The sequence below is a fragment of the Centruroides vittatus genome, unplaced genomic scaffold (assembly GCF_030686945.1).
Source record: "Centruroides vittatus isolate TY-2023 unplaced genomic scaffold, ASM3068694v2 contig_1492, whole genome shotgun sequence".
Taxonomy (NCBI): Eukaryota; Metazoa; Arthropoda; class Arachnida; order Scorpiones; family Buthidae; genus Centruroides; species Centruroides vittatus.
Window position 1 is genome coordinate 63265 of NW_027120923.1, and position 26443 is coordinate 89707.

General features: G+C 30.6%; 1 protein-coding gene across 3 annotated transcripts; it reads right to left on the reverse strand.

Annotated features, from left to right (window-relative positions):
* Positions 1 to 216: 216 nt before the first annotated feature.
* On the reverse strand, positions 217 to 24274 carry LOC136968524 (nose resistant to fluoxetine protein 6-like). 3 transcript variants are annotated; one of them, XM_067262500.1, is made up of 15 exons: positions 23810 to 24274; positions 23550 to 23728; positions 23389 to 23482; positions 6041 to 6143; positions 5756 to 5967; positions 5507 to 5671; positions 5329 to 5422; positions 5163 to 5255; positions 4334 to 4496; positions 4172 to 4251; positions 3944 to 4081; positions 3740 to 3863; positions 2150 to 2324; positions 1914 to 2056; positions 217 to 364 (listed from the first exon to the last, which is right to left on the reverse strand). In XM_067262500.1, the coding sequence occupies exons 1-15, from the start codon at positions 24207 to 24209 to the stop codon at positions 242 to 244; spliced, it is 2286 nt and encodes a 761-aa protein (XP_067118601.1). In that variant the 5' UTR covers positions 24210 to 24274; the 3' UTR covers positions 217 to 241. The 3 variants fall into 3 exon arrangements, with proteins under 3 accessions (XP_067118601.1, XP_067118602.1, XP_067118600.1); XM_067262501.1 differs by lacking the exons at positions 23389 to 23482; positions 23550 to 23728; positions 23810 to 24274 and adding exons at positions 6270 to 6357; positions 6441 to 6601; positions 6690 to 7133; XM_067262499.1 differs by lacking the exons at positions 217 to 364; positions 1914 to 2056; positions 2150 to 2324; ... (7 more) ...; positions 5756 to 5967; positions 6041 to 6143 and adding exons at positions 19072 to 19219; positions 20764 to 20906; positions 21000 to 21174; ... (7 more) ...; positions 22819 to 23030; positions 23104 to 23206 and having other exon boundaries at positions 23810 to 24269.
* Positions 24275 to 26443: the final 2169 nt, after the last annotated feature.

Genomic DNA, 26443 nt, shown 5'->3' on the forward strand with positions numbered 1-26443 from the left:
GTCGAATAAAATGACGTAAACTTGATTTTTATTTTTCCATATACTTTTTTGACAAACGACGTATAATCGAGAACGACGTAACTCGAGGTATACGCGTATTCTTTATTTATTCAAAATTTATAACAACCAAAATTTCAAGTTATTTACAAGAAAATATCAAATGTTTCTCCTTTGGTTACTAGAGAAGTCCAATTGAGATAATAATGAAGAGAATACTTATTTTAAAAACGGCTGTTTCTTTTTATTCCTTTTTCATTTTTTCCAAAATAAATTTCTCGAGAGCCATCATTGGACTTTCGAATACAACAGATACAACAAAAGCAGCCAAATACGATGACATTAGAATTCCTAAATAGTACGTTATCTATAAAAAGAAATTTCATTGTTACGTGCGATAAACATTAGAAAATAAATACTGTATATACTTTATCACAATTACAAAAACAGATTATTTACTAACAAACAGTTATTTAAAGTAAAATAAAATATGAACTATTATACAAATGCAATTTATATTCTAATAGTTTGTTTTCTACGTTTTAATGTCATTACTTAATAAATGTAAAAAATAGACAATAATTAAATCTAGAATTTAAAAAATATAATTCATGTCTACAACAACTAAAATACTATTTTCTGCTCCAAATAGCTTTAATTTTTACGGATTAAGGACTTTTATATTCAGTTCTGTGAATTTTTGTAATCCTGTAAGCAACTCCTAGAAATCATCATCTTAAAAAATATTTATTTTTAAGAAACTATTTTGATAGCAAACTGCGTCACATTATATTCAGATGAAATGACTCTTTGATTTGAAACATATTCAATTAAATTTCTTTAATTACTAGCTTTATATTTTAATTTAAAAATTTTCGGCCTAACTTTTTCATGAAGAATTTAAAAATTAAAATATTTCTTTGAGAAACGATTATCGTTGTGTTAAATCATTAAATACATGCCGGATGGCAGAGGTGTTAAGGCGTTTGCTTACCACTCTATGGGATCCATCACCCGGCCGCGCCATTATGAGTCTGGTCCAACCCATAATGCGCTTGCTAAAAGAGGCCCGCTTAATGCCTACAAGAAAGAGTTTAAAAACACTGTAGGGGATCTGGGGAAAATTCCGGAGAGGTTGAAAAACCCAGAAATTTTTCGGGTGAAGTGCGTCCTGATATGTTGGGTCCAGTCCCTCACCACCGGTTGTTCCGGCGTGCCGAATCCATAATGGGCTTGCCGAGATGGTTTTCTTAGTTCCACAGAATGGAGTTTAAAAATACTCTTGTATTGCATTCGTGTCATGCACTGATATACTGCTACTCGTTATGCGTTGTGCAGAGAAGCATGTCATATTATCAATAGAAAGCCTGTTCAGGAATCCCATTTGATATTTGGAATGCACTAAAAATAATAGTACGTATTTTTCATGTTACAAGTTTGTAATTGACAATGTTGCCCATTTTCATTAGGAACTAATGAAAATGAGCCATATTGTCAACAATTGCAAACATTTACAACAGCCCTCTCCGAGAGAAGAATGGACGGGATCGAAATTTTCACCACTGTTTAGCACATGTCCGACATGATATACGTCGCCAAAAAATCTATCGTCATTGTCCTGTTATGTTTTGAAATAATTGGCCGGGAGAGACTTTTATTACCATCCTGTATATTCTCATTAACATATTATTATTTTTTATTACATTGTTTACCGTTATGAATAGCTACTTAACAGCAATGTTATCTAACTATTTAACAAATTTAGCATCAAATGACGCTAAATTTTTTCAAATTTCTCTTAATTTTAAAGTCTTAACTTTAAAATTAAAAACAATTATATTGCTTAATATTAAGGCGATTTATCTATAAATGTATATCAACGTATTAAAAGCACTTATTTGAGCATTCATACTCACCATAGAATCCATCTGAAAATAGATTGGTTTAATAAGGGAACCGTAATATCCTGCTATGACAATTGGATGTACAAGATATGCAGCGTAAGTTAATCTGCTTAAGGGAGTCCATGCTTTCCACGATAAAATTGAATTAACAACTCCTAAAAAAGTTCAAAAAATTTGCTTCTTAATGTAATAAAATGAAATATCTTGATATAATTTCGGATGGGAATTTTTTGTTTTACAAAATTTACCTCCGTATCCGGCCAAACATACAAAAATCACCCAGGCAACAGCTATACTCCATGTTGTACGAGAGAAAGCGTTATAGACGGAAGCACCAATAACGCCCAGGTGAGTATGATATATACCAAAAATAACGCTTGAAGAGAGAGCAATAGCCACAATCCAACCGATTGCTAACACTGTCTAAAAAGATTCAAAATGTTTTTAATATAAAAAGTTTTATAAATATCATAGAGCGCAGTAGGGGTCTGAAGTAAAGCTCAGTCACAAGCGTAATGTTAGTGCCAAATTTAACCGTCAACTAATATCTCGAAGACCAACGAACCGATTTGAATTTAATTTTAAAATATATCCGTGAATAGGATTACGAAAACCATAAATTTTTGAATAAATTCGTTGGATCGTTTTAGACTTACGCAGTTCCAAATTCAGCATTTTTCCTACCAGACTTAAAACGAGAAAGATTATGGCGACATCAAACTACCAGAAAATATGGTAGTCTACATGTGCTTGATAGCTCTTTCGAGAGCTGATCATTACTGTTGTGGTTCTTCTGATACTTTTATTTAAAAATATCGAGTATTTATAAAATTATAGCCTATTTTTTTTTTTTTAATTTTAACATTTCATCAGTCACATTTTAACATTACCACGTGACATGACGTTTTGCGATTATTTTTAATCTATTAATACAAGCCTAATGATATAAGAATAGAATAGTTATAAAATATTGTCCGATTTTCCTTTCCTAGTTCTTATATATACATAACAAGAGAAAATATTGGAATCGTGTCAATTTTTATCCTCTGAGTTATTTGCAAATCTCCACGTTTTGAGACCTTTTGTCTGCTACTGTATATAGATGATAGAATATTTGTGTCTCTGTTCTGATCTGCACCAAATTTTTCATACTTATTGTCAGGGACCTCGAGGAAAATATAGACTACCACGAAACCTGAACATCTGCCCCTCCCTTCATTTCATCATCCATATTTACTCATAAACCCTTTGCTCGATTTGCACCAAATTTTTTAGACTCATTCTCTGGGACCCTAAGGAAAATCTGCAGATTATAACATGACTTTCAGATAAATATAAAATTATCATAAAAATTATTCTATCATAAAATTATTAATGACAGAAAAATACTTATCTCATTTATCCCAAATATCCCATTTAAAAAAACAAGAGAGAAAAACCTCAAACCTCCTTCACCGATACGTTAAAGAACGTTCTCCTCAAAGAATACTGCTTAAAGAACGTTCAGCCAAATTTATATATATACAACGGCACAAAGTAAAGCACGAAGTTTTTTTCTGTCACTATGCTTATTTTTCTGATTTAGTATCACGATTTAGATTTAGATTGCTTAATCCAAAACTTCCTGTAGTTGTACTCTGTGTAACGTGAACTTTATTCATATGCTGAGTTTTACTGTCAAATCTGCTTCCAGTATTCTTGTGTCACAACTTTCAAAAGTTTCCTTTATTTAGATGTTTTTACTGAGCTTTACTTTTTTAATCTGTTTCACCAGTTTTTTTTAATGGGATAAGAATATACTTAGTATAACCTACATGAAAACCAATTCATTGACTTACTTTATTCAAAAGACTTTTGCAGTAATTCATTTTGTGTAAGGCGTAACCGGTGGCAATTCCTATCAAATAAGGTCCAATACGACAATACGGTTTATCGTATATATCATCGAAACAATTGCCAGTTCTAAATCAGCAAATTAAAAGACCGGTGTGTTTTTCGTAGTAAAAAAATTGACGTTAAATATAAAGTAAACTTAAACTTACATATTTGACGCATCTGATTCATTGCCATTGATCCACGAATAAATTGAAAATAAATTGCCATTGGTAGCTAGAATTCCCGTAGTAATTGAAGAAATGCCTAACGCGACATACATCACTACGAAACCGATAACGGGAAATCTAAACGAATTAAATGCAAACATAAATTAATAAAGTAAATACAAATTAATACAATTTATTTTAAAAATTAAATTAATGTTGAAATCTTACTTCCATAAAAGGATCAAGAATATTGGACTGATGATGTAGAACTGCATGTCATTTGCCAAATACCACGTCCACGCCATGCACTATAAATAATGAATTTTCTTCGGTTTTAATAAATTTTAATAAAACTCTAATTCACATTAAACTGTTAGCCTATACATTTACCATTTCTGATGAGCCTTCCAGATTTTGAATATACAGCAAATTTCGCCACCAGTAGTTTTTACAATTACCATTATCAACTTCTTTCGGCCATAAAGGACCATTACCCATACGCAAAAAAATTGTCGTGTACAATCCTAAGAGCATCATGTACACAGGAGTTAATCTGAAATTATGCGAAGTTAACACAGTCAAATCTCGGTATTCGAACTTAATTCTTTCCTAAAAGTTGTTTGAAAATCGATTTGTTCTCAAACCGAAACAAATTTTCTCATAAGAAACAATGTAAATTGGATTAATCCGTTCCTGACATCCAAAGCAAAGTCTGTTTTTCAATCTTGTTAGCTGTATTTTATGCACGAAAATGCCTACAATGCATTTTTATGCATGAGATACAGCTAAAAATTCAATGTGATTTTACAAATATTATAATATTATATATATCTATGTCTATATGTATTCTATATAATACAGTATATTAAAAGTACAATGTTCCGTCACCATCTACCGAATCCAAAACTAACAAGTTCAGTGTTATAGAGATTCCACTCTTACCTCTGGATGAAATATAACCAAATCAATCAAGACAGACAACAAGTACTTTATCCATATTTTCCGAATTATTGTTTCAATTGCTTTAATTTAAAATGTTGATTTTATGGTTCTTTTATAATGACAATTCTAATCCATTGCACAACAATAGTAATAGATGATTCTACACTCTATTTATAAGATTACAATTTGAAATACAGCTTATAATATTCATATCCTAACATATTTTATTCGTAATATTTTTCATAATATTTATAGAAAGAAATATAACAAAACTTACCTCCAAATTCGATGAAGATAATAATATACCCAATTGAACTTTTTAGAACTTCCTTCGTAATTTTTTAGAAATAAATATGAAAGCAGAAGCCCGCTGATTAAAAATAATTATCAAAATCTTGAATATAATAGCATTTTGATTTATTTAAACTGAATGATTTTCATACCTTAACAAAAAGAAAGTGTCAACAGAATACGTGGCTTGTACTATGAATAGAGCAGAAAATTTTCTTACGTAATCCAGGTAGTCGACTAGATTTTCTTACGAAGGTAAAATATAATCTATAACAGCTAATTTCTTTTTGAAAGAAAAAATATATAATATATACTGTATAATATATTTACCTGTAACAGCTAAAGCTGAAAGAAAAGTGTGACCCAGAACAATCCAACACATGCTCAAGAAGCGAATTCCGTGAACACATTGTAATTGACTGCCAGTATTTTTGGTACTTAAAATTTTTACTCCATTAGTATATAGAGAAAAGCAAATTAAGAATTTTACGATTGCTAATGATAGAAAACAGAATGACGATATTAAATTTAATATTATTAATTTTTATAAAATAATGTAGTAAAATAGCGTTATATAACCTGATTCAGTCTTCTCTTGCTGTACTGTTGTCCTGTTTATAATTAATTCACTTTCATTGTTCGTTTCAGATTCATCATAATATTCTCTTGGGCTATAATTCTCGGGTAAACTTTCATTTTCCGTCTTAACAGATAAATACTTTTTAATTTCAATTATAATATCACAGAGTGTGCCAACAACGATGAAAAAAGCAAATATGCAAATCACACACCTATTGGTATATTTTAATTAAGTTTTAGCACATTGAATTAAAGCATATTTTATAATTTTATACTCAAACTCACATGTATACTATTTCTCCAAATTCCCATTTCTTAGTTGAATTTTGACAAGTAATTTCTGCAGTATAAATAAACGGCACGATCGTTTTCACCCAAGGAATAAAAACTATAAAAAGTATGATTTCGAAATAAATTCAGCTCACAACTGATAACAGATGAGATCTTACAGAAGATAGAAATTAAAAAATAACTTCAAAAAGAATCATAAATATTTAAAAAATTGTTAACTTACTTAAAAATGTAGATAATTCTTTTAGATCATTGGATAATATTTCTTCATTACACGAATCTGGGACACAAATACCAACCTCTATACCTAACTTAATATGTAATTAGAAATGTTTTTTATTATAACCAAATCAGAAAACATTTATTTAATTTTAAGTTTTTACCAGATACCAACAATCAAAGACATATAACAGTATTTTCCTTTAAAATTTCCGAAATTCATATTATCAATGACTTTTAAAGGTACAGTTACTTCTCGACATTGTTTGAAATCTCCAAGCCATAATAAATTTCCTTTCTTTAATCCGGAAGGAGGCTTTCCGGCAGCATCCAGCACTAAAAATATTTCGAATCAACTGATATATAACAATAACAAATCTTTAACGATTAAAAATAAAACATATCAATCAAAAATCTCACTTACTTTGTAATCTCGCATCCTTAGAAAAACTAAACATCAAATAAATTAAATCCATGTTACATTTACTTCCTGTCCGGTTAGCTGCGAGTGACTTTATATCTTTAAAATCATAATGCCTATCTGTTGTATTATTTTCGAGTACATTTTCAGTTGTTACGTTCGAAATCCACTTGTTAAAATCAACAATCTGATGGGTTTTGTTTCCTTTAAAAAGTCTTGAATTATATAAACTGGGAGATACTATGGCGAATTCTGGTACTGTCGATATTACCTTCAGCAATTCCTTCTGTAAATTGTTCAGTTCGTTGATTGAATTATAATTAAACACATCATCATTGGGAATATCTAGGGATTGAACTAATTTAAAAATAAATATGATAGAGGGGAAGATTTTCCACATCATTTGAAGATCGTATTTCGAACAAAACGTGCAGAGCTGGATCTGCTTATAAACTTTGGGCTCGTTTCTAAGCTTTTTGTTGTCGGAAACTTATCATTATCAACTGATTAATGATAAGTTTTAATGACATGCGAAAATTTATCCTTATCAACGATATAATGGTAAACTTTAATCACATGATTGGCCTGGTTGTATATTATTTTTTGAATTGTTAAATTTGAATAATGATCTTATAAAAATTGTTATATTTTATTCGTTAAAATACACCGAAAAGTATAATCAGTTGTAGTTATAGTGAAGACAATAACAATAATAAACGAGTTTGGAAATGCTTAAAGCTTTAATCTTATCAACGAAATGTCGTTTTTTTTAAATCAATGTAAAATTGAATAAACATTACACCAGTAAATTCATTATTATCTGAAGTTTCATTCAGTTATGAAACAATACAGACACTTGGTGTAGGCGTTTATATCCTTATACATTTCATATTCTAACAATAATACGAGTATATTTTTTTCCGCATTAATATACTGCGAATATCAATTTCAATGTTAATAAGAGAACAACAAATGAAATTACAAATTTTGTTATTAAAAAGATTGATAGTATACAAACATGTGTTTTGTTATTAGCCATTTCTTAAATAAACTGTTGACAACGAACTTATAAACAAACTAAAACGAATTCAGGTAGGCATATATGATCTCTACGGAATGACTGGCTTTGATATTGTAGAAATGTACCTTTTCACAAAACGGAAAATGATAGAATGCTAATTAAAAATTTTAAAAATCCAATAACGAGTCACGTAACTTTCCCGGCAAATTCATTTAATATTGCGTGTGGCGCAGTGGCGTAGCTAGGGGGTGCGGTAGGTGCGGTCGCACCGGGCCCCTGGAAAACGATAGGCTCGTGGAGGCCCCAAAATCACGAAAAAAGAGCCGAAAAATTTTTCGGGACACACAAATCTGGTTCCGCACCAGGCCCGGAGAATCCCAGCTACGCCACTGGTGTGGCGCCCATCTTTTTATGATATTTATTTTAAATTTTTTTATATTAATTATTATTATTATTATGACAAAAAGCTTAATTTTGAGAATAGAAATAATTTTTATAAAAAAGTAAAAAGAAAAGAAAATACTAATAACGAGTAAAATCTTCATTAAGTTCGACCCTACTGGAGATGAGATATGACACATGATCCCTTCTACATCCCCATTTCATTGACTTTTAATTAAAGTTTATATTAAAAAAAAACATAATATTTTTCAAAGTAAAGTAGAGCGTCGAAAATGTGGCATCAATTGGGGCACTGTATGTTAAATTCCAATTAGTAATTGTTCTAATTTCAGATTTTAGAAAAATAATAATGAGCCAAGGTATACTAGAGATAAGGTAGCGCAACTCGCTCTAGCGAGAAAAATGCTACTGCGCATGACGTCACCATCGAGAAACTTGATTCACTGCCGCTCGGTAACATGTTGCTGTTTATGTCAGAAACGCAATCTTAGAGAAACGAATGCACCGCAAAACTCAAACAACGGTTAATAAACTTGTACGATTGTTAATATGATGCTATTCAAAATCAAATTAATTAATTAAATTACGCCTGTAAACTTATTCTACATAACACGCCGCAATTCACTCGTATGAGAAAACTAATTAGAGAAAAAGTATTCTATAAGCAATTAAATCGTTACTTTACCTCATGGCTACTCTTCAGGCAAATAAACATGAAAAAAATATGAAAAATAAAAAAATAGGCAAATAAACATGAAACAATAAAAAATAAATGTTTTTCCGTGATATTTCCCGAGTAAAGAATAAAATTTTTTTGTTATAAATATGTTTCTTATATAAAACTAAAGTTTAAAAAAAATAATACTAATGCTTCACAAGTAACAAAATACATTTTTGCTTTTTTATTCAATACAAAATGAATGTCTACAATAGATGAATGAATACAATAGATCTAGATATCTTTTTTTTTTTTTTTTTGTATCATCTGTTTCTGCTTCAATATCTGGTTCTGTTTCTCCTTCTGGACCACATTCATATATCATATCTTCTTCTGCAATTTGAGCAGCTCTGTTATTAGATTGGCAAATTAATGGTGATAAGTCCATTCTTGCCATATCCTTTCCTTCTTGCTCTGTTCTACTTTCTAATTCATCTTGATTGGAAGAAAAAGGCTCACTCTTTTCAGCTTTTTCTGAAGAATTCTCACTAATTTCAGAATTTCTTCCAATTCCATTTGCTTGAGAAATTGAAATTGGTTCAATTTTTGCACGTTTATTGTAAGTTCGTTTTCTTACTGCTCCTGTGGCAGCGGCCACAGAAGGCACAACTTCAGTTTCTTCTTTAGGCTGAGAAAATGCATAAGTTAGATGCTCTTCATGCATTTCTTTTGAAGGAAACTGACCAGATAATGTTAACTGTGTTGATATACTTTCAGAATTATCAATAAAAGCATCTGACTGTTCTCTTTTAACTGCTTGAATAAATCTATCCTTATTCTTTATAGGATTATCTTCTTGACTGGAAGACATATGTTGACTACTTGATAAAGCTTGCTGAGAATCTAATCTTAAGTGTTTCAATTTCTTCAGAAAATCTAACAAAAATTCTGGTTGACCATCAGCTTGAGATATTATTTTTGAGACTTCTGCATAAACTGATTCTTGCATTGTACTAGTATTCACAACATTTTTTGATTCAACTTCTCTAGCTCTTGTATTGGAAGATGATGGTATTGCAGAATTACTAATATCTGAAAAAATTGATATATTTGCACTAGCAATTGGACGATCATCAATTTTAGGGATTCTTGAATTGAGGATGTCAAAAGTATCGTTTACAAGTTTTACAAAATCAGAAATTTCCTGGTCATCAGGTAGAAAGAAAGATATTGCTTGAGCGACACGATTAGAAAATAACTGGCAAGCTAGATTAACTTTTTGACGTTCTCTTCCACGCACATCCACATGAGCTTGTGTCAGTTTTGGACATAGCTTCATTTCCCCATTATCCAAGGATAATATTTTCAGAAAAACATCTTTATTCACATGTTTTCCTCCTGGTAAAATAATGCCTTCATCTAGTACATGATTCCTCAAAAGTTTAATCAAATGTGACACATCTGAATAGACCCATATGTGCTTTCCTGGATGTGTAGGATTTTCAAAGCATGTATTTTCATGGTCAACTTTGAGATAGTTCCATACCTTTGAATTTTTTCCTCCCCGATCACACACAACAGCAACAACTATAAATCCTGCACTCTGAACTTTAGTTATTATTTCTTTCAATAATTCACCTGTCATAGTGGTATCAAAGTCATAATAAACAGGCTGTTTCCAATTCCCACACAGAGCACGAGCCATTACTACCTGTACCTGACTGTGAGGTCCAAAAACTTTGTCCATCTCTTGGTCATAACAGAGTCTGGAGTCAACATTCATTTCATCAAAGCTTAGAATGCAGAGAGATTCTAGTAAATGTGAGACTTTCCAAGGCTTTTTCTCATATACATATAACACTTCTTAGACAAAGAACGCAAGGTCAGTGCTTTTGCTATATCTTCTTTTGTCCAATGTGGCTTCATTTTTTGTGTTATAAGACAATCTATTTGTGTTTTGGTAAATATTTTTTTCAAAATATTATTTATTTTCTCATTCACTTCTTCATGTTTTTTACTTTCTAATAATTTTAATTTTTGATTTTTCTCAGTAAGAGCCAAATGTAATAATTTATTTTTTCTTTTCAGAGTAAATATTTCCCTCTTCAAGTGATCAATTTTAGCATTTGCTAAATCCAGTTTTTTTGCTAATTTCACTTCCAGAGAAGGCTCACTTATAAGTTCAGTTTCAGTACCTATGTCAATTTTATTCTTTTTTGGTGAAAGATGGGACAGTCTGTTCAGTGCACGTTTCCGATTTTCTCGCTGTGTATATCTTATTGTTCTGTCATGCATTTTCTCTACTATCTCTGATGTACATGGGACATCCGAAGATCTAACAGGAGCTAGATTTAAAGATGGCACAGCATCAGGTTTTAAGCGTCTCTTGGAAGGTATTGTGGCCGCTACGCCAGCGCCAGAGATCCCGAACACTGCCTGGCAACACTTGCCAACGAGATGTTGGCTGGCAACTTGTAAAAAAGTGGCGCGAAAGTTCGCGGGTCTTTGCTGACGTGTTGGCCGAGAATGTCGGTGACAGTTCTCACCTTTTTAATAAAGTTTTTTTGTTACTGTTCGTGTTTGTCTGCTTAGTTCTAAAGATCAGTGGGATCGAATGAGAAAGGTATATTTAATAGTTCTGCCTTTAGATCTCTCTCATAATCGTCTTTAAGGAAGTGTGCACTGCAAACTGTTGCATTTTCAACATTGACTTTGTCCTCTCGTTTGCAGGCATGAATCCACTTACTTCTAAGAGTAGGATGCTTTGGGAAAGAATGATAAATTACATTACTTCCTTTAGTCTTTTGATTGTAATTTTCACACACTGCCACGCAACAGTTCGGCATTATTCAACTTGATCAATGAACAATAACTAAAAAATTCACACGTCAACACACTACTACTTAACAGATACTTTAAAAATATTAAATTTCATCTTATACTTGTATTCCGAACACCCATCAAAACTTAATTTCAAATATAAACGAACAAAGATCACCACGATATGTCGAAAGCTAACGTGTTTCTCGGAGCGTGTTTCTCGATGGTGACGTCATGTGCACAACGATTAAAAGAGAAACCTACTGCGCACGCAAAATGAGCACCCCCTGATATTAACCTGTCCGATGTTCAAATTTTTCTCCGTTGCGTGTCGCTTCGCGTTGAATTTTCATCGATTTTAAGCCTAACGAAAATTTTTATAATAATAATCGAGGCTATCGTATCGTTAAAAATTATTTTTTTATTTTGTACAAACAAAATAAATATATTGAAGAAAATAAAAAACATAAAAAATTATACTTTAGAAGTAAATTTAGTATCAAAAACGTTCGATTCAGCACGACACAGTCCGACTGAAAATCGTTCCAATTTCCAGCCATTTCAATTGCCGACGTTCCAATTAACGACGCTCTACTGTATATAAAAACTTGTGATATTTTTCAAAGTAAAATAGACACCTGAGTAATTTTCAAACTGTGTTTTATTTACAATCGTCATTTTTAATAGTTAAACTTCAATAATAACTTACTTTAAGTTTAGTTTTTATTGTTAGAAATCGAAAATGGTCCGAACCGCTTTTACTAGAAATGTACTCAAAGTTACATTTCACATGTAGAAGTTATTATCAATAATGCACATTTTAAATTTTGTTATATAATATACGGTGACTCCAGTTTACCTGGCTTTTTAAAAACATTCATATTATAAACATTTGGGTCGCGGAACCGATAAAAACAAATTCGTATATTACTAGATAGCGTGAGCAAAAAGTTTGAGAAACGTTGATATAGCCCGCATCCAAGTATATATTTGTATGACTTTATACAGTGGTACCTCGTTATTCGAATGTATGTCGTTCCAAAAGGCTGTTCGAATATCGAACAAATTTTTCCCACGAGGAATAATGTAAATTAGATTAATCCATCCACTACCCCCGAAAAAATACATTTATAAAAGCATTTTAACTAGAATTTAGATTTAACACAAATTTAACAAGAGGTTTAACAAGCCTGGCATGCATAAATCATTAAAAAAAAAGTATACAAAAATACGACGAAATGAAAAGGTTAAAGCGAAATTTAGAAGAGTTTTGCACTGAGCGACAACTGCAGAATGACTGACACATTTCCTTTGTTTCAGCCAGGAATACAATGTGCAATGAGTGCCAAAGTACTGTACATCTGTAAAAAGATGAATTAATTGGTTTTCACATTAAATGATGAATAAATGTCTTCAAATTTTAATAATAGTCCGGTCTGTTATGTTCAATTTAAAATCAATATCTTTTGGTAATTTTTAAAGTAATTTTAATATTATTAGAAAAAACTTCGCAAATAGTATACAATTTTCTTTCATACTACCAAACTTATACATACTTTACAATTGCTTATACAATTGAAACTTATTTATAAATTTCTCTAAATAAAGGCATCTACGCCATTATTTTATAGATATGTCAAGAAATAAACTATTTAATTTTCTTTATATATTTATAATTTCTGCGCTGAGAATAATTTGAATTGAGAGACAAGTTTTGCAAGTTTTGGCAATAAAACATCTAAATAATGAAACAGTAATGATATTATGCATGTTTTTTTTAGAAAAAACTACAAAGAGGTATTAAGTTTATCAAAATTTCAAAATGAGTGAAACTTTCCAAGGAAGTGAATGATACACAAAAGATTATTAGCTTTACTCCATTTCATGCATAACTTAGAAATTGATTTCAAATCTTCTTGGATACATTCTGAGAACAAACAAATAATATTTTACTATAAAGTGGACATATACAGAAGTTTCTCTTCGCATTCAGTTTAGAAGGTTCATATGACAGCCTGTAGATTTTCGTCAGTCTCCCAGAGAATAAGTATGAAAAATTGATGCAAATCGACCAAAAAGCTAAGGACAAAAAGACGAACATTCTATCGTTTATACAGACAAAATCTATATACAAAAGGTCGAATTTGACACGATTTCAATACTTTGCCTAGTTATGTATACATAACAGCTGGGAAAGTAAAACCGTCGTCACTGTTGCAGTAATGTTGAACACTAGAGCCTTTTTCGTGTTCAAGATGAATTCTACGAAAACAAGAATGTAACTAGGAAAGAAGAGTGCGGAAAGTTGTTCTTTCTCGGGATGGCCACGAAATTTTTGTTACGAGTAATCTATATTGGGAACAGTTAGGCGAAGCCCGTGAGGCGAGCGGAAAATTGGGTTGTCCTACTCCCCTATCGCTCATAAAGCTCCACCGGTATAATTTTTAATGTTGTTTTAATTTTTAATAAAAGAACAAAAATCGACAAGATTGATGCGTAATTGTTATTTATTTGTTTATGCACAAATTTTAACTCATTCATTCATATAATTAGTATAATTTTGCATAAATAAACGTATTTTTGTAGAGATTTGCTGGATTTATGATGAATTTTTCTGAATTTAGGAATGTTTTTGCATTATGAAGAAAAATAGAATAAAAACGACGAATGGAAAATTCGGAAAATAATTTTCAAAGTTCCATTGCGTATCTTTCAGTCCATTCTTTCGCTTCTTTGTTGTATCTTTCCTTATCTCTCTCGTATAATTCGGCCATTTCTTCATCTAACGGATCTTCGGTGTTCGGATCGCAGAGAAGCGAACATATAGAAAGTAGCAATTTGGGAATGGTCAACGCTGGAGACCAATTTTCTTGTAAAATATCTAAACAAATGTAACCATTTATACTGATGTTTGGGTGATAAATTTTAGTTTCGAATTTAATATTAGGAGGTTGAAACGGGTAGTCGTCGAAGAAGATAATTTTGAGAGAGAAGACACCTCCTTCGTATGGACTATCGGGTGGGCCCATTATAGTAGCTTGCCATTCAAACATGTTGTTGTCGATAGGTCCCGCCGTACAATTAGATGGTGGATCTCTGGAGATACTGATCAATTCCCTTTTAATTCTCCTCAGAGCCGTTTCCCTCGACATTTTCTAACTGTTCTTACTTCAGATACGTAGTATAACAATAAAAATGTATTTAATTATTAAACAGTTAATCAATTGTTTCTCTTATTAACCAGAAATTAATTGTTAATATGATAATAAAAACACCTTAATCTAAATTTAGTATTTTAATGATAAGTAAATTATCAATTCAAATTTACAAATTTTTAATTTTTTAAAAATGATTTATTATTTTTAATTCTAAAAAGCAACGATTAACAGATTTCAAAATATTTTTCGACTTTAAATGTTTACAAAATAAAGAATCTTTCATATTTTAGAGATAACGCCATTTTTTTCTTTTTTAAAAAAAATGATATACGTGACGTCACATTTTGCCCATTAAAAATGCAGAGGGACATAAAAATGACGTCACAATATTTAAATTTTTAAAACTTTAATTCTCATTTGAATCGTTTTAAATTTTAAAATTTTGAGGAAAAATTCGAGAATAAAAATTATTGAAATGTATTAAACAATAGCATTTTAATTCAAGGATTGAACTAGGAAAATGTCAACATTGCACGATAAAGTAGATAAATTGAAATTTGTAGAATTTCGCTTCTATGATTTCTTTAAAGAAAAACTAGTTTTACTTTTTGGGTTGTTGTCTATAACAGATGGAAAGTGTGGCAACCGGTCAAAAAAATCACCTCCAAGAATTTTACATTTTTGGACTCGGGGAACCTTGAAACTTCGAGAAATGTAAGAAATTCGGGGGTGTTTTTTGTATATGTAAAGGGTTTTGCTCCTTTCTCATTAATAATTCAACTAATATTAATAAAAAAATAAAAAAATATGGGCTTAAAGTTAAAGTTTGATAAACTCCAAAATCAACTTTAAATCTTAAATTCCCCTTGTGTAACATTTTAACTTATCCTAACTCTTGGTTTAACATTTTAACTTATCCTAACTCTTGGTTTAACATTTTAACTTATCCTAACTCTTGGTTTAACATTTTAACTTATCCTAACTCTTGGTTTAACATTTCTATACATTTGCATATTTAAATTTATATAATTCTCACCAACTTTTCTTTCTGACTCAGAAAGAGTTCTCGAGAATCCTGAGAGTATCCCAATGTATAGTTAGGCATAACTACAATTTTTTTCATTTCTCTTTCTTATCTATTGTGAAAACTCTCAAAATTATTTCAAAATGAACTCAAATTATGAGCAAAAAGTTGACAGTTGCTAGAATTATGCAATATTAATAATAATTGATTAAGTTATTTTGTCGGTTAAAAATCAATGTCGAAAGAACGGTATAAATTTAATCCGGTTTGAAAAACAGTTTCAATGATATTTTATTATTATTATTAATTACTAGAAGTTGAGCCGGAGAAGTTTCTCCGGCTAACAACAGCAAAGATTAAGATTATTAGAATATTTCGTACGTTTAACTCTTCTAGTATATTATATCAGCGATTCCCAACCTGGGATATCCGGGAAAAAAATTAATAATGGCGGATGCACCGTAAGAATATTCGGATTCTACGTTGAGGCCTTTAGCGACGTCACAGTACTCGATGCTTATAATATTCAATAATAATTATTATAATATGCTTATATTTATCTTACTCAAATGTTATTCTATTTTTAAAATGCTTTTTTTTTATGTGTACTGCGCTGTAACCAAGACGCAACTGTTTGACTAATACGCGAAATAAAACTTAGAGAAATAGGCTGCCAACAGGTACGCAAGTCAAGAAAGATTGGGGTATTATATTAGGGTATTTGATTTATATTTACAAAGGTTATATTATGTAAGAGTTTATCACACGAAGTGCCCAATCTAACATTTTAAAATTCTTTCAGTTGTGTACAATAGAGGAATAAAGAATTGTTAATTTAAAATGTGTTAGATTAGTTCTTCGGTGTGATAAACCCTTACGTAAAATAACCTTTGTAGTTAGATAAATTGAATACTATAATATAATGAACATTAAAACGAAAACCATATAGAGTTTGGTTATTTCAGCTTACCATTGTTGTCACGTTTATCTCGATACTCGGATGATAGAAATGATACAAATTCAATGGTCAAGTAAACAGGAATTGAAAATATATCTTAAATTTTACAGATATTATAGTATTTTCTAATGTTAACTGTACCATTCGCAGCTGAATATCAAACGGTATTCTGCCAACGAATCAAATTTCGGAAAAAAACGGACCATATATTTAAACTCGGCATCCTCGAAAACCACTTAAATCATGTTTTGTGTTGCTCGGTAACCTTATATTATGTAATTTTTCTATTCGAATGCCTCCATACCGCTGAATCCTATAGAAAGAAAGGCTGTTGCGGAAGAGAGTCGAAGTTAATTCGATCAAAACGTTAGTCGTTGTCGTCCTCCCGGAAGAGAAAATGGTCAACGGCTACTCATTAACATTGAAATACTATTAATATTTGAAGAGTGATCCGTGTTGGATAGGTTGTGATGGCCCCGCATGTCGAAGTTGTTAACCTTAACGTCCGAAAGACTTCGTACAACTTGTTTAAATAGAAAAAATTCTTGTAAAAATGCTAGTATAATTTTTAATAAATGTAATTTTCGATGTAGTTTCGATAATCGAAATTACATTTCGAAGGTTGCTTATTTTGCCATGTTGATTAATTTATTATTTTTTATCTCTGTTATAAGCTGAATTACTCCTTACAAAAAAAAAAAAAAAATCACTTTTATTAAGTGAGCATTCACTAAAGCTCTTGAATCATATTTAATCATTTTAAGAGCGGAAAATAAACGCTTAGTTGGTGGCAATGCTGTGACAATCAATGTTGTATTTTGGATAATGTCTGGATAGTGCAGTATTGCAGTTTTAACATCCAAACTTGAAGAGTCTGGTCAATGTGAATTATTATTTCCAGTGCATAGTAAATATCATCTTCAAATTTTGTAAGATTTCCTATTCTGTCTGTACTCATTATAGAACTCAAGCTTAATTTTAAGGGTAAAGACGAGTTTTATAAAAAAAAAAATAAAAACTAGCAGATGAGCCAGATGTTTCTCACGCAAAAAGTAACGATAACGAAGATTAAGATATTTAGATTATAGCCGATTTTACCCGTTTTCACTGTGAAATTAGGTCCTCTCTCTTCCGAGACTAATTAGAGAATTTTTAGATGGGTCTAAAAGTGTGTTCGATTTTTCACAAAAACGCAAAATACCGCATCTAAAATAGTACGGTAGAAACGGAGTTCTTCGGGGTAATGCTTAACCCTCTCCCTCTTCCCCCCGTGAGAGGAATTTCGAAAAATCTCTTCTTAGTGTACATTCTTATGATGTATCCTAACTGTGTACCAAATTTCAACTCTTAACCGTTTGAACTCTGAGCATATCATTATTTATTATTACAGTATTACTATTATTATTAACCCATCGCGATTATATTATAAGATTGTGAATGCTAATAACGAGTAAAATATTCATTAAGTCCGACCACACTGGAGATATGACGCATGACCCCTTCTATGTCTCTCACCCTGTCGACCTTTAATAAAGGACCAAAATTTAATAGCATTAATGCCCTTTATACACACGCTGCTGTGCCAAATTTTGTTTCTTAAGCTTTACTCATTCTGAGATATTGTTTAATAGTTCAGAACAGATTAAAGAAATTAAACAAATTAGACGACAACATACGCGCGTGAACGCGGGAATTTTTTCTTTTATTTGACAATTTTTGGTTTCGAGAGATCTCCAAACGGTATAGATTTGCAAAATATTCTGAGAGTCAAATGTGACACGATTGAAATATGTTGATTTTGTCGAAACCGTGTTGTGTTTGATTAGTGTGTACAGGCACAATGAAGTGACGTTTATTTTTTCAACACTAGGCTAGTTGAATCTTTATTTAGTTAGAACGTGTTTTTCTACATAGACGTTTCGGGCTTCAGCCCCTCATCAGCTAACTTGTATCCTTGTAGCGTAGCTCGTTTCTCTGTGTGTTTCCTCCTCCATATCTTCCTATATATCGATGTCAACTGCCGTTTCAATGTCAACTAACTAAATAAAGATTCAACTAGCCTAGTGTTGAAAAAATAAACGTCACTTCATTGTGCCTGTACACACGATTGAAATACTTTTCGTTTTTTATGTACATAACAAGTTGGGAAAGTAAAAAGGAGTCGGAGTAGGAGTCGGGGGGGGATTTTTGACGACTCCGACTCCACAGCCCTGCTTTAAACTATTCTGTATTTATTCAAAATTTATAATAAACAACATTTTAATTATTTTACAAGGAAATTTCAAATGTTGTTTTTCCTTTGGTCACTAGAGAAGTCCAATTGAGATGATAATGAAGAGAATACTTATTTTAAAAACGGCTGTTTCTTTTTATTCCTTTTTCATTTTTTCCAAAATAAATTTCTCGAGAGCCATCATTGGACTTTCGAATACAACAGATACAACAAAAGCAGCCAAATACGATGACATTAGAATTCCTAAATAGTACGTTATCTATAAAAAGAAATTTCATTGTTACGTGCGATAAACATTAGAAAATAAATACTGTATATACTTTATCACAATTACAAAAACAGATTATTTACTAACTGTCTGTTAGTAATTAAAGTAAAATAAAATATGAACTATTATACAAATGCAATTTATATTCTAATAGTTTGTTTTCTACGTTCTAATGTCATTACTTGATAAATGTACAAAATAGACAATAATTAAATCTAGAATTTAAAAAATATAATTCATGTCTACAACAACTAAAATACTATTTTCTGCTCCAAATAGCTTTAATTCTTACGGATTAAGGTCTTTTATATTCAGTTCTGTGAATTTTTGTAATTCTGTAAGCAACTCCTAGAAATCGTCATCTTAAAAAATATTTATTTTTAAGAAACTATTTTGATAGCAAACTGCGTCACATTATATTCAGATGAAATGACTCTTTGATTTGAAACATATTCAATTAAATTTCTTTAATTACTAGCTTTATATTTTAATTTAAAAATTTTCGGCCTAACTTTTTCATGAAGAATTTAAAAATTAAAATATTTCTTTGAGAAACGATTATCGTTGTGTTAAATCATTAAATACATGCCGGATGGCAGAGGTGTTAAGGCGTTTGCTTACCACTCTATGGGATCCATCACCCTGCCGCCCCATTATAGGTCTGGTCCAACCCATAATGCGCTTCCTAAAAGAGGCCCGCTTAATGCCTACAAGAAAGTGTTTAAAAACACTGTAGGGGATCTGGGGAAAATTCCGGAGAGGTTGAAAAACCCAGAAATTTTTCGGGTGAAGTGCGTCCTGATATGTTGGATCCAGTCCTTCACTACTATTGTTCCGGCCTGCCGAATCTATAATGGCCTGCTGAGATGGTATTCTTACTTCCCATAGAGTGGAGTTAAAAAAAACTCTTGTATTGCATTCGTGTCATGCAGTGATACACTGCTATTCGTTGTGCAGAAAAGCATGTCATATTATCAATAGAAAGCCTGTTCAGGAATCCCATTTGATATTTGGAATGCACTAAAAATAACAGTACGTATTTTTCATGTTACAAGTTTGTAATTGACAATGTTGCCCATTTTCATTAGGAACTAATGAAAATGAGCCATATTGTCAACAATTGCAAACATTTACAACAGCCCTCTCCGAGAGAAGAATGGACGGGATCGAAATTTTCACCACTGTTTAGCACATGTCCGACATGATATACGTCGCCAAAAAATCTATCGTCATTGTACTGTTATTTTTTGAAATAATTGGCCGGGAGAGACTTTTATTACCATCCTGTATATTCGCATTAACATATTATTATTTTTTATTACATTATTTACCGTTATGAATAGCTACTTAACAGCAATGTTATCTAACTATTTAACAAATTTAGCATCAAATGACGCTAAATTTTTTCAAATTTCTCTTAATTTTAAAGTCTTAACTTTAAAATTAAAAACAATTATATTGCTTAATATTAAAACGATTTATCTATAAATGTATATCAACGTATTAAAAGCACTTATTTGAGCATTCATACTCACCATAGAATCCATCTGAAAATAGATTGGTTTAATAAGGGAACCGTAATATCCTGCTATGACAATTGGATGTACAAGATATGCAGCGTAAGTTAATCTGCTTAAGGGAGTCCATGCTTTCCACGATAAAATTGAATTAACAACTCCTAAAAAAGTTCAAAAAATTTGCTTCTTAATGTAATAAAATGAAATATCTTGATATAATTTCGGATGGGAATTTTTTGTTTTACAAAATTTACCTCCGTATCCGGCCAAACATACAAAAATCACCCAGGCAACAGCTATACTCCATGTTGTACGAGAGAAAGCGTTATAGACGGAAGCACCAATAACGCCCAGGTGAGTATGATATATACCAAAAATAACGCTTGAAGAGAGAGCAATAGCCACAATCCAACCGATTGCTAACACTGTCTGAAATGATTCAAAATGATTTTAATATGAATATTTCTCTGAATATATGAATACATTTAGTATACATGAAAAACAATTCATTGACTTACTTTATTTAAAAGACTTTTGCAGTAATTCATTTTATGTAGGGCGTATCCGGTGGCAATTCCTATCAAATAAGGTCCAATACGACAATATGGTTTATCGTATATATCATCGAAAAAATTGCCAGTTCTAAATCAGCAAATAAAAAAACCGATGTGTTTTTTGTAGTATAAAATTGGCATTAAATATAAAATAAACTTACAGTTCTTTCGTATTTGGTCCGTCTGATCCATTTGCATCCATCCACGAATAAATTGAAATTATATTTTCGTTCGTAGCTAGAATTCCCGTAGTAATTGAAGAAATGCCTAACGCGACATACATCACTACGAAACCGATAACGGGAAATCTAAACGAATTAAATGCAAACATAAATTAATAAAGTAAATACAAATTAATACAATTTATTTTAAAAATTAAATTAATGTTGAAATCTTACTTCCATAAAAGGATCAAGAATATTGGACTGATGATGTAGAACTGCATGTCATTTGCCAAATACCACGTCCACGCCATGCACTATAAATAATGAATTTTCTTCGGTTTTAATAAATTTTAATAAAACTCTATTTCACATTAAACTGTTATACATTTACCATTTCTGATATTCCTTCCAAATTTTGAATATATAGCAAATTTCGCCACCAGTAATTTTTACATTTACCATTATCAGCTTCTTTCGGCCATAAAGGACCATTACCCATACGCAAAAAAATTGTCGTGTACAATCCTAAGAGCATCATGTACACAGGAGTTAATCTGAAATTATCCAACTTAATGTTTTAATTAAAAATTTTAATTGTATGGTTTATTTACAATGACATTTGTAATCCATTGCACCATAGTGGCAATGAATGATCCTAAATTACGAGTTTGATACATAGCATATAATATTTATATTCGAATATATATCATAATATTTATAGAAAGAAATATAACAAAACTTACCTCCAAATTCGATGAAGATAATAATATGCCCAGTTGAATTTTTTAGAACTTCCTTCGTAATTTTTTAGAAATAAATATGAAAGCAGAAGCCCGCTGATTAAAAATAATTATCAAAATCTTGAATATAATAGCATTTTGATTTATTTAAACTGAATGATTTTCATACCTTAACAAAAAGAAAGTGTCAACAGAATACGTGGCTTGTACTATGAATAGAGCAGAAAATTTTCTTACGTAATCCAGGTAGTCGACTAGATTTTCTTACGAAGGTAAAATATAATCTATAACAGCTAATTTCTTTTTGAAAGAAAAAATATATAATATATACTATATATATATATATATACTGTATAATATATTTACCTGTAACAGTTAAAGCTGAAAGAAAAGTGTGACCCAGAACAATCCAACACATGCTCAAGAAGCGAATTCCGTGAACACATTGTAATTGACTGCCAGTATTTTCGGTACTTAAAATTTTTACTCCATTAGTATATAGAGAAAAGCAAATTAAGAATTTTACGATTGCTAATGATAGAAAACAGAATGACGATATTAAATTTAATATTATTAATTTTTATAAAATAATGTAGTAAAATAGCGTTATATAACCTGATTCAGTCTTCTCTTGCTGTGCTGTTGTCCTGTTTATAATTAATTCACTTTCATTGTTCGTTTCAGATTCATCATAATATTCTCTTGGATTATAGTTCTCGGGTAAACTTTTATTTTCCGTCTTAACAGATAAATACTTTTTAATTTCAATTATAATATCACAGAGTGTGCCAACAACGATGAAAAAAGCAAATATGCAAATCACACACCTATTGGTATATTTTAATTAAGTTTTAGCACATTGAATTAAAGCATATTTTATAATTTTATACTCAAACTCACATGTATACTATTTCTCCAGATTCCCATTTCTTAGTGGAATTTTGACAAGTAATTTGTGAACTATTTATAAAAGGTACGACCTTTTTCACCCAAGGAATATAAACTATAAAAAGTATGAGAATGAATAAGCATATAATGCACTTGAAAAAAACTGTTGATAAGTAAATTTATTGTTTTCGAAATAAATTCAGCTCACAACTGATAACAGATTAGATCTTACAGAAGATAGAAATTAAAAAATAACGTCAAAAAGAATCATAAATATTAAAAACTTTGTTAACTTACTTAAAAATTTAGATAATTCTTTCAGATCATTTGATAATATTTCTTCATTACACGAATCTGGGACACAAATACCAATCTTTAAACCTATATTCATCTGTAATTAGAAGTATTTCATTTGCTACAACCAAAACAGAAAACTTGACTTAACCTTAAGTTTATACCGTATTTTGATCCGCAACGCTCGAAGACAGATAACAGTATTTTCCTTTAAAATTTCCGAAATTCATATTATCAATGACTTTTAAAGGTACAGTTACTTCTCGACATTGTTTGAAATCTCCAAGCCATAATGAATTTCCTTTCTTTAATCCGGAAGGAGGCTTTCCAGCAGCATCCAGCACTAAAAATATTTCGAATATATAACAATAACAAATCTTCAACGATTAAAAATACAAACATATCAATCAAAAATCTCACTTACTTTGTAATCTCGCATCCTTAGAAAAACTAAACATCAAATAAATTAAATCCATGTTACATTTACTTCCTGTCCGGTTAGCTGCGAGTGACTTTATATCTTTAAAATCATAATGCCTATCTGTTGTATTATTTTCGAGTACATTTTCAGTTGTTACGTTCGAAATCCACTTGTTAAAATCAACAATCTGATGGGTTTTGTTTCCTTTAAAAAGTCTTGAATTATATAAACTGGGAGATACTATGGCGTATTCTGGTACTGTCGATATTACCCTCAGCAAATCCTTCTGTAAATTGTTCAGTTCGTTGATTGAATTATAATTAAACACATCATCATTGGGAATATCTAGGGATTGAACTAATTTAAAAATAAATATGATAGAGGGGAAGATTTTCCACATCATTTGAAGATCGTATTTCGAACAAAACTCGCAGAGCTGGATCTACTTATAAAGAAATAAACTTTGTGCTCGTTGAAAGCTTTTCGTCATAGGTAATTTATCATTCTCTTATCAACTAAAATTTGATAAGTTTTAATCACATGTGGAAATTTATCATTTTCAACTGAATAATGTCACATCATTTTAATCATATGATTGAACTGATTATATATTATTTTTGAATTGTTAAATTCGAATAATGATCTTATAAAAATTGTTATATTTAATTCGTTAAAGTACACCGGAAAATATTATCTGTTCTAATTGTAGAGTGAAAACAATAATAATAAACCAGTCTGGAAATGTTTAAAACATTAATATTATCAATGAAATGTTTTTTTAAATCAATGTAAAATAAACATTATACCAGTGAATTGATTATTATCTGAAATTTCATTCAGTTATGAAAACATACAGTCATTTGGCATATGCGTTTATATCCTTATACATTTCATTTTCTAACAATAATATATTCAGCATCAATAAACTGAGAATATTAATTTTTATATTAATAAGAGAACAGCAAAGGAAATTACGAATTTTGTAATTAATAAGATTGATGGCATATAAACATCTGTTTTATTATTAGCTATTTCTTTAATAAACTATTGAAGACCATGTTATAAGCAAACTAAAACGAATTCAGATCTATGATCATTACAGAATGCCTAACTTCCATAGAATGAGAAATGATAAAACGGCAATTAAAATGTTTAAAAATCCAGCAACGAGTTGCGTAACTTTTCCGGCAAAAACATGTAAAATTGCGCATGGAGCCATCTTGTGATATTTTATTAAAAACTTTTTATGTTAATAATATAAATTAAAAAATGTCACATCATTTTAATTATGGCTAAAAGCTTAATTTTGAGAGTAGAGATAAATTTTATTCATGAAGTCCGACTCAACTTGAGATATGACAAACTACTCCCGATTACCTCTTCATCCCTTCGACTTTTAACTACCAAAATTTAAATAGCATCAATGACCCTAATACTCAAACAGGCAAAGAGTTATTAACCTTCAAAGTGGGTGAACAAACTCGTGACCCCCCACACACTAACATTCATCATAATACAGAAAAATCCCCAATTTTTTGCATTTTTCGACGTTTCAAATTCTCCTGAGTCCAAAACTGTAAAAATCTTGAAGGACAATTTTTGACCGATCGCTATACTTTCCTTCTGTTACACAACCGGGGAAGTACTGCGATAAAAATAAAAGTAAAAACAGCAGGAAAGTATAAACACAAGACTAGAGCTTGCAGAATTAGCTTATACAACCAATTACTCGTATTTCCGTACAAATGATAATTTATAAACACAGGAGTCAGAAATAAGCATCGGATCTGTAATAGAATCGAAATTGTCAGAACTTACATGCTAGGGCGAAAAGTCCTACAACAAGCTATTTTTTTTTTTAGCCGCAGTAACTTTGTTGTCATATAGAAAATCTAAACTAATTCACATTAAATTATTAATAAAATAGAAAAAGAGATTTTTTTTTATTTTTAATATACTACAAATTTTATCATGAAATATTTTCACAGTGAAATACAAAAAGTAAAAAAACGTATCGCGGACAAAAATCCTGCAACACATTAAATCCTTATTAAATTCCTCGAATTATCTTATAACAATTTGATATTTTATATGTAAAATAATCATTTTGTGTTTTAACTTGCTTCAACCGAAATAACTTGCATATTGGACATTTTAGAATTTAAATTCGTTTAAATATAATTATGGCTCTTAATTGTAAACTAATTGTGAAAGGTGTATTTATTAAAATGCATTTAGAAGGCGTCTCCGCTCAGAAATAAACAAACTAATTCACTATCACAAGTACACAATCACTAAAAAACACAAAGAAACTGGAAAAACAAATTTGCAACAAAGATCAAGACCAAATTGTACTAGAAAAATAGCAGATAAAAGTCTCAGAAGTATCATAAAAAGTCCTAAGAAAAAGACAGCTAAATTGTTAACTAACAAGTGGGGTGAAATAACTAAAAACTATTTCTGCAAAAACAACAAAGCGGAGACTAAAAGAAACGATCAATATATTTAAGAAAGCAAAAAAGAGATCATTGCTTACAAGTGCAAAAGAGAATTATGTGATGTACAAAATGCAGATTGGACATTAACTACTTATGGACTTGGGAGCATATGAATTGTGAAGCAAAACATTGATTCATC